The sequence below is a fragment of the Acanthisitta chloris genome, unplaced genomic scaffold (genome assembly GCF_000695815.1).
Source record: "Acanthisitta chloris isolate BGI_N310 unplaced genomic scaffold, ASM69581v1 scaffold13263, whole genome shotgun sequence".
Classification (NCBI taxonomy): domain Eukaryota; kingdom Metazoa; phylum Chordata; class Aves; order Passeriformes; family Acanthisittidae; genus Acanthisitta; species Acanthisitta chloris.
In genome coordinates, this window is record NW_008664411.1 from 118,379 (window position 1) to 128,519 (window position 10,141).

General features: G+C 37.9%; 1 protein-coding gene across 1 annotated transcript in view; it reads right to left on the reverse strand.

The window, feature by feature from the left end:
• Nucleotides 1–10,141, reverse strand: part of OFD1 (oral-facial-digital syndrome 1) — a 30,778-nt gene that overhangs the window by 9,681 nt on the left and 10,956 nt on the right. The window contains exons 10-16 of the mRNA XM_009071351.1: nt 9,741–9,814; nt 8,969–9,060; nt 8,649–8,838; nt 7,870–8,000; nt 7,384–7,495; nt 5,335–5,928; nt 2,647–2,779 (exon numbers count right to left, since the gene is read on the reverse strand). Of these exons, the coding sequence (XP_009069599.1) occupies nt 2,647–2,779; nt 5,335–5,928; nt 7,384–7,495; nt 7,870–8,000; nt 8,649–8,838; nt 8,969–9,060; nt 9,741–9,814 (1,326 nt within the window). The remainder of the gene's footprint in view (nt 1–2,646; nt 2,780–5,334; nt 5,929–7,383; nt 7,496–7,869; nt 8,001–8,648; nt 8,839–8,968; nt 9,061–9,740; nt 9,815–10,141) is intronic.

Consider the following 10,141-nt stretch of genomic DNA (forward strand, 5'->3'; position numbering starts at 1 on the left):
TACTTACAGGAAACTAAACTCACAGTCCCTAAAAATCCCAACAGCTCATTTTCAAGGCAAAGAACATAAAGGCTCTCCCCTAATCCTAGCCACAAAGAGACCCTCTAGTCATTAAATGTATGTTCAGGACTTGCTAACAACAAAATGAGAAAGCCTATGAATACCTGCTAGAGCTACCCTGGGACAAACTGTCTTTCTTCAGCCACCAAATCTGGAATGATGGCTAACAGCTTAAGGCAAATTCATTTGTCTCTTCTTAGGGAAAAAATAAATCTATAATAAACATTAAAAGTTAAACACTAGATCCTTTTCTGATGACACATTTAGGATTCTCAGTTTTTGAGAGTGGAAGCACCAGCAACTATTAAGACGACAAGAACTTCATACATGGATATAGGAGATGCAGAGAGGAAAGAGAAGCTATTTTTATGTAGGTTAATTTTGTCAAATTATTCATTTATTTTAAAAAAAAGCCAGGCAAAAGAAAACAGAAAATTTCTGCTACCCATTCATTCCCACATGCAAAGGAGAATGGAGTTTCCTATTCTGAAAACCAGCACATGAACAAGCTCTCCAGAGGGAAAAAAAAAAGTAACAAAGTTAGCATTACAGCTTGTTAATGAATGAAGTCAGTATGCACAACTGCCTCCATTTCAATTCTCAAACAGTCAGCAGAAACCACCATGCTTCAATCAGCAAAGCTCATAAGTCTGGTCACAGATGTGAAAAATAGAGACACAGTAAAAGAGACATAGCTTTGCTCAGAGAATTAGTGGCCTTTTTTTTAATGGGTTGTCTTTTGAACATCATGCATATGCAAAAAGCCTGTTTTGATGGAGGAATGATGAGGAAATATCACTACTTTGGACAGAAATTTGTGATGAGCTTGTAGTTTTATCATTTTTTTTTGAGAAATAATTTCAAATCATTGAAAAATTAAGTTTACTCGTCTAAAGACCTAGTTTTGTTTTCTGAAGTTTATTCTCAAATTAGTCTACAATGTCAGCAAGTGCTCTTGTTAGCTTACCAGGATCACATTTACATGGATGGCACAGCTTACTGGAGAAATCAAAACTGTCAAATCCCCAAAGAGCTCATGACAATAAACTGCTAAAAATACATTCACATTCAGGTAATTCATATGAGGGTGAGGTGTCTGACAGGATTGTTGTAAACAAGACATGACAAGTAATAGTCAATTTGCCACCATAGTGGCTTCACATTCACATTTGCAACACAGTACAAATAGTATTCTTACTCAAAAAAAGGATACAGTCTACATTTTTTAATTCTCAATACAGTCCAAAGTTATGGGACATCGGGGAAAGTCAGATATATCTTGGACATATGCATATATGTTTAAAAAGTACTTTTTTCACATATATTATACACAGACATGCAAGTCAGGGGCTGATAAACTCAGATTTGCTTTTACAGAAAGATTGTACATTTTTAGGGAACTCAGAAAACGTTTTCTGAAATTAGTGATTAATGGAATACTTATTTATTAACAATAAATATTTCATTCAGCTGTCTGAAAGTGGTCTGCCACGTGAGGAAATACAATGTGAAACAGAAGGTCTATGTTGATACAATAGATTTCAAGCCCTGTAGAACTTGCAGCTCTCTTGAAACATGAGAATCCACACCACACTTTGCACTCAAAAGTTAGTCAGAACACTGACATGGGAAAAGTAGAAAAAAAAAGAGGGGCAAAATCAAAAGTTTGATGTTAAATCTAGAGCTGTATCTACAGATATATCTACACATGTCTGAAAACCAGCAAAATAAATCAGTCTGACCTGAGTCCAGAAACATCTAAACTTTGCATGTCTTGTATCTGTCAGGTGTCTCACCGGTGACAGTGCACACCAAATGAACAACCTTCTATCTCTGAAGCCACACACAGCAACAAAGCAATAAAGCAGTGAAGGTTGAAGTAACACAATCTGCAAGTGCTGAGAACACAGTTCTAAACATTAACTAATACCTTTAAACAGCAGGATCTGAGCTAGGTTTCCACGATGGATATTTACCAATTTATCGGCATTAAGCTAACATGCTCAGGATGACTCTGAGTCTCCTTTGCCTAGCATTCTTCCATGGCAGTGGATTTTTTAGGCTCTGGAACTAGTACTGCCATTACCATTTGACTCAACAGAGGGAATCTTTGGAATCACCTTTCATCCTTGCTCAAAGACAACCATGAAATGAATTTACAGAACACTTTGTAAATCAACCAAGTTTTACTTTGTCTTAGGACAAGACATTTAAAAAAAAACCCCAAAAAACACATCGCATTAATCTTAAGTTTCCAATGCAGTTGAGGCTTAAGTATTTCATTGCACATAACTCTGCTGTGTGAGGAAGCATGAATTTAACAGAGGTGGAAATGTCAAATCATATTTGCTAAAGGAGTTTCGATTTGGGAGGAGGAGGGTGTTGGGTTGTTTTGATTTTTTTTATAACTAAGCTCCTCTTGAGGTGTGATACTCAAAACCGGAAATCCTTATCCATCTTAAGAAAAGTTTTCCACTTAAAAAATTAATGGTTTGCTTGATTTGTAAAAGCAGCTATCCCAATGAACAGTTAGATAAATGTTTCTTTAAAAAGCAGGTTAAAATGTAGCTTTGTAAACAGTGTTACCTGATTTTCTGGCCATGACTGGATGGTGAGGAAGGAACAGACTCAGAAGGTGAAAGCACATATGGCTTTGAAATAGGAGAAAGCACCTGGTCAACACTCCGCTGTGAAGAGGTAAGGGATGAGCCCTTGATGTCTGCAGAATAAAAATCCCACAATTTGTATTAGTTATTTATCCTACCATTTCTCACACAAGGCTGGTTTTACAGCACGTGCATTGCAGGCACCACCACTCAAGGCCAACTACCATCCAGATCTTAACATGAACTTTCTTGTACTTGTTTTTTTTCTTTTTTTCTTTACCTCTCCTGTATGGGAATTCTCCTCCACAAGCCTTCATCATCGTAATTCCACTCCTCACAAAGACTATCATTATCATCACCTCCTAATACGTTCATGTTCCCCACAAACTGCAGTCCCTCTGCCAACACCAAATAATTTCTCCCACGCTGGAGCATTAGAGGAAGTACTCATGGGCTTGGATTTCAAGCTACAAGTGTGCTTATTAACCAGTAAAAGGTAATGCTTGAGGTCTCCCAATGTATTCCTTTGTTATTCAACTCTTATCCCTCTCCAGAACCAGTCAGTCTTGCGCATTAAGCAAAGAACAGATCCAATGGAGAGATTTGCCATCTTGTAATTAGCCTCCAAAAATTACAAAGATGGGAAGCATTAAGGTTATATCCACACAACTCTAGTTTTAACATTTTCTATTTTTTCAAACAAACCCTAGTATTATGAAACAGCATGGTCAGCAGGACCAGGGAGGTGATTCTGCCCCTGGACTCGGTGCTGGTGAGGCCACACCTTGAGTACTGTGCTCAGTTCTGGGCCCTTCAGTTCAGGAGGGACATTGAGGTGCTGGAGCAGCATGAGGCTGGTGAACGGACTCGAGCACAAGTGCCATGAGGAGAGGCTGAGGGAGCTGGGGGTGTTCAGCCTGGAGAAGAGGAGGCTCAGGGGAGACCTTATCACCCTCTACAACTCCCTGACAGGAGGTTGGAGTCAGGTGGGGGTTGGTCTCTTCTCCCAGGCAACCAGCAGTAGGACAAGAGGGCACAGACTCAAGCTCTGCCAGGGGAGGTTTAAGTTGGATATTAGGAAAAGATTTTTCACAGAGAGAGTAATCAGACATTGGAATGGGCTGCCCAGGAGGTGGTGGATTCACCATCTCTGGAGGTTTTTAAGATGAGACTGGATGTGGCACTTAGTGCCATGGTCTAGTAACCAGGGTAGGGTTGGACTCGATGATCTTTGAGGTCTCTTCCAACCCAACTGATTCTATGATTCTGTGAAAGATTTTGTGTGTGTGCAGGATTAAACAAATAGTCTATGGCCACTTTATACACAAGCTGACAGAACTTAAGAGGGCTTTGTAAGTTCAAGTTCTCAATTAGGTTTTGAAAATGGGGACAGCCACAATCCATCAGTGTTTGCAACCTAGTTCTAACAGTGCCTATTACTAAACAAAATTAAACTGAAATTGTAAAAGGAGAACACTTGTGTCTAACTTCTGGCAACACCCACCCCGACCTTGCTTCAATCAATATTTTTGGGTCCTCCTGACAAGGAAGTTTTATTCCTCCATCTATACTTGTTGCCACAGAAGCAATACATTCCACAACTTATTCATGGTATGAAAAAGCACTTCCTTGTCTTTCCTTTCAAATGTCACAGGATCCTGGGGTCTGTGAAGCAGTAATTAATTGATCCCTTTTCACCTCTTTCACACCACTCATTGTTTTCCAGATTTCCCACAGACCACCTCTGTCAACTCTTTTCCAGACTAACCTGCCCTTGTAGATAACCTTCCTTCATGCAGAAACTGATCATTATCTCTCTTGTTTTGTTACTATCTCTTTTTCTCATCCTATTAAATCCACTTTGAACTAGGGTGAAAATAATTGCATCACTCATGAAGCAGATACACTGCAGATTTGAAACAACTTTTTTTTAGAAAAAATTAATCTCTTTTCTAGTTTGCTTGCTTTTCTGAGTAGTCCCATACAAAAGAAGAAAAGTAACCCAAAAACCACCAAAAACCCCCACAACCCTAAGTAATTATTAGTCGCTATGACATTAATAGCAAACGAAAATTTTCCAATCATGACCAAACACTCATTCCCTTCCCCTTAGAATTACTCAGTAAATTTGATAAAGCTGTCATAGCAAAAAGAACAAACAAAAGCAAATCTGGACCTTTCAGACTGGAAAATGCAATTTAAGAGAAGCCACACAACATGGGCTTCTGCTGCACATATGCCAACTACAAAAGTTAAATGAAAGGTCAGGAATACAGAAGGAGGGTTATTAAAACTAAGAAATTACAATTAATGTTGCACAGTAGTTATACTCAATAGCAACTTTTGAATGAGACTCTGCATATCATAAGGTTACAGCATAATTCACTACACCTGTAGTGAACTATATGGCACAGACCTCTGGTGAAGGCTACCTAAAACATGTCTAACCTCTATGTACTTCTCCAGTATGTGTCTCCAGGAAGAAGCAATACTCCAAGCAGCTACCATATTTTGTCTCCTACAAAACCACATCTCCTGACTTCTCCTGCACCTTAGCAAATAATAAATGTGTGCAAGACTAACACTGCTAGATCTTTCCCTTCCTGTAGTGCAAGAGGAACAGTAAGTAAAACCCCAATACCACATCCCATTAACAATCATGACTTACCATCTGAAATTTTGTTACCAAGATCCCTCTTTGATTTGGACACGGGAGTAGAAGAAAGACGTCTTGAAGATCCTCCTTTGTGGGGTGGTGTTAAGGGATTTTCAAAGACATGGACCTGTCCAGTTCTTTTGATGTGTTCTTCACCTCTTGGACTGCTCAGAGGGGACTGTGGGGAGCTGGGTTTATCCTCCAGAAGTTCATGCTGAGTAGTCAAAGGGGATCTACCACACTGTAGAATTAAAGGAGACTGCATCTTTATTGGCATTCTGCTTGCAGCTGCATTCTGTATGAATCTGTGTTGGTAGTTCCTGTAGGCTTCTTCCAAATACTCTGCCTCTTTTTCTAGTTCTTTTATTCTAGCCTGGCTTTGTGCCAAACACTCCAGGTCAGAATCTGGAGAAGCACTGCGTGGCTGCTGACAATAGCCAACTCTTGGCACAGCATTGACCTTCATCACATCAGTCATAACCTGATTCTTCAGGAATGTGCTATCCACATAAATGTCATGGGGTACAATTCTGTTACCAGTGAAGTCAAGGACAGAGCGATCAACAAGCGAAGGCTTTGGATTCCGATATACTTCATTTTCCAGAGCTAAATGACAGCAAGAGAAAGTGAGTGATACTCAAGAGAGACAGAAAGGGACCCCCATAACAGAAACAGTGAAGCATGACATTTAGATTTCAATGTGAACAAAATTATTTTAACATAGAATTGGCTTACCTGTCCAGAATTTAATGGGTTGATTCAATCACATTTTTAATGTAGCTATGATGCTATAAATTACCACTGTTTTTTTAATATATAATCCTTTCACACACTCTAAAATGTTGGGGATTTAATTATGTTTAAATAAATAAATAAACATGAAAATGTCACCACTTTGGATACTTTATATCTAATCATGCTGTTAAAGGCAGAAGAACACAAAGCAGGCCAAAAGTCTTAAGAGTTTCCTTCTATTTAGATCAAAAAAGAATTCTGGACAAAAACAACCCAGCACATAATACCTGCAGCACTGGTTTTTTTGTTTTTTGGGTTTTTTAAAAAGCAGTTCTTCAAAATTGTCAGTTAAATTGAATGTCTTGGGACTGTCTGCTTCCTGGCTTGCACTTCTATGCTTCAGGAAGCCCAAAAGACCAATCTACAGGGCTGTATCTTTCTCAGCAAAATTGCAACCTTGCTTTTATTCTGCATAAATGGCTCCTCACTGACTTCATTAACTCTGATATAAAATAAAAATCTCTGCAATACTTTCAGTCATTTAACTGAAATATATATTTGCTGTTTTGACACTAACCAATTTCCAATTCCAAATGCACCAATACTTCTACCATAAATGAAAATGTACTTATCAGTCTAGTGAATAATATAAAATATTGCATATACTGAACAATGAGGCAACACATGGTGCATGTAATGTATCATAATTGCAGAATTCTATTCTGTATTTTTACATTTAATATACATCCCAAAACTGTTATTTCTAATGCTTGATATTAGCAGTTTGACAGATATGCACCTTTAAAACTACATTTCTTCAGCAGACTGAATTGCTTTATGTGAGTGTCCCTCTTTCTAATGCCCAGACAAGATAAGTCAAGCATAAGTTAGGCACCAGTTATTAGCCTTGACAATATCTGCTTAAGACTTAAAATTCCTGGGGTACATAATAAAATTTCAAATTGATTATTCTTCTAATAACACTCAAGAATCAAAATGCATTAAAACACAACTCGCCTGCTGGAAAATGCTGATTATGTTATCCCCAAACAGTAATGTCTTCATACTGAGGAAAAACAGACAATAAAAATCTGCAAGTGTTCAGGGAAGAACGCTTTCCCTTCTTCCTATATGTTTGTTTTCTGAAAGGAAGACAAATTGTAATGAGCCTGCTCTTTAAATTGGACTTTTAAATAGATTGTCATTTTAAACTTAAAATCTACTCCCTGGTGGTACATTAGTTCTATGTGACTGCAGCCTTTTGAAGCTTCTGAAAATTCTTGTATTTGCCCTTCACAAAGGACTGTTCTGGTGTAAGATACAAACCTGTCTGTGTTTGTTTCACTTGCAGCTTCAGTTCTTCAACCTGCACATTTAACTTCCTGACAGTAGCTTCAGAGTCTAACAGTTTGGTCTTTAACTGGGCACAACGTTCAACCTATAGAAGATCAAGGCAAAAGCAAAACCCAGCACAAGTCAAACAAAAAGAGTAATCTCAACTGGCTTAATTCTAGGTTTCTAAATGTCTTCCAGGTCCAGTCAAACCATATATACAGAGTACCCTCCTGAAAGTCAGCACTGACAACTTAATGACTTGGAAAGATTTACTTTGGCTATGTCGGGTTGGGTTTATTGTTTGGTAGTTCTTTGGTGTGGTGTTATTTTGTTTTCTTTAGAGTTGTTTACAGAAAAATAAGCAGAGTACAAACAATCTCTGTAACTACATGCCAAACAGTCTGCACAGGTACATGGATAAACATGAAAAAGATGACAGGAAGAAGAAAGGGTACAAATTATTTAGAAATAATTTACCTCACTTTGGAGATGTTTTTCCAAAATCTGCTTCTGACTTTCAAATTCATTCAGTGCCAGCTTCCTAGAATGCTCCACTCTCCTCAGCTCCACTTGGCAGGCCAGGTGCTCTGCTGAGGGCTGGGACAGCTCTGCCCAGAAAGAGAAATAATAGACACTCAGCCATAAAATAACCAGTGTGCACTTTTCTACACGATACCTCTTCAAAATATAAAGCTGATTTGTTTTTAGGAACATAACAAGGCTTTGTCTGAATATAGTATTTAAGGATTATTTTTTTTTCTGCCTTTTACAAAGAACTGAAATTTCTGTTAGCATAGTCATTCAAGAACTAGACCCAGACTGTCCTATTCTGGAGGAAAAATACATCTCCTTACCTTAGGGTGTATATCTCTACTCCCCCATAATCTCAAATGCACATTAAAATCACTTGGTATTTATAATTATAGTCAGGCAAGCACTTAAAATCATAATGCCCTTTTTTATACCATTACTGACCATACTAATGCTATAGTTAGATATATTGCACTGCTTTCTTCAAAGGGTAAAAGGGATATCCTTCATATTACAGCCACCACTTAATTCAGGATTTCTACTGTATAGACATGTAAAAGAAAATAAACTTATGTCAAGGGCTGCTTAACTTTATGCAGACATTAGTTTGGATTTCATGCAACCTACTAGTAAACATAATATAAAGATTTGAATTAAAAATTATTTCTAAACAAGTAATTTTAGGGAAATATAAACAAGAAAAGTCCTAAATTATTCACACTGACTGTCTCGAAGATGCTGGTTCTCACTGCGAGTCTCATCCAACTGTTGCCTGAGCAGTTTATTCTGCACTTGAAGCTCCAATTTCTCCTCCTTCAGCAAAGAATAGTCTGATACCTCTTTCAGTTTTTCTGTCAACAATTGATTCTGTTTATTTACCAACAGAACCTGGGCCTTCACTGACTCCAAATCCAGCTGCAGAAAAAGAACAGTTTAGAAACTTATGAACTGCTATATTACTTAACAATTACTCTTATTTCATTTTTTGTAATATACCTCAACTGCATTAATTACACACCCTCTTTAAATTAATGTTTACAATTACCTCAAGCTCTTTTGCACGTGATACAGCTTGCTTGAGTTCCTCCTTTTTGGAATTAACAGCAATAGTTTCTTCATGCAAAAGCAAAGCTTTCTCTTCAGGGAAGATTACAAACACTGAATTAAAATTAGTAGAGTATTACAGCAAAAAAAACTGTATCAGCAAAAAACAGTTTTAAGCTGTTAAACCCTAACATTCAATTTAATTCAAGACATAAAAATGACTTAATGCCATACACAATCCTTCAAAATGAAGTAAATCACACTGTGCACATACATACACATATGTGCAAATATGCCTTTAGAATTAAATAAACTCATATTTGTGATGTATCATTTCTTTCATATGTTCCTAATGTAAAAGTCTAACATGTTACCTGTCCCAGCTCTCTTCCTCAAGCTCTAATTAAACATCTTCTGCACAATAAAGGCAGACAGCAGCAACTATTCAAGGGCACAGTACCAGACTGTACCAGCGTCCAGTTAGAGCATGAATGAGCTCAGGAAACTTCAGAAGGAAATGAGAAACTGAAAAAATGGGATGCTTTGAAGCCCCTGTGCAAAGCAGCAGCTTACAGTTCCCACTGCATTCTGAAAAAGGAGTTGCTGACCTGTCCCTGGATCCTGCTATATGTTTTCAAAATTGGCTTTGATGGCTTTTCTGCCACTTCTATCACTGCACACTGTGACTGTTCAGTAGTAACAGTGGTTTGATACCTGTTAGTAAAAGCTCTAGAGGCAAACAGGTACTTTAATAATCTCAGAGAGATGATTACCTTTATTTTTTTTCTCATCTTCCGTAACTTTATTGGCTCTGGCTATGTATTCTTCTTTTAATTCAAGCTGGCATCTAGAAGCAAGAAGAATTATGTATTCCCAAAGTACGTGTGTGCACACATGCACAAACATTTGTGCAAATTCCAGTCTTTTCCAAAATAAACTGTATTCACACAATTACTTGTTGACAAAATTAATTATTGTAGAGCCACTGAAATGGCTGGAAAGGGCCCTGCCAATCACCTCATTCAACCACCTGCTCACAGAGCAAGACTACTGCCAACTCTACAGCAGGACAGCTGTGGCTCTTCCTAGCCAAGTCCTGAAAACCTCAAAGGATGTATATTCTACCACCTTCCTGGATGATCTGTGCCAGTGCTGCACTACTCTCCCAGTAAAA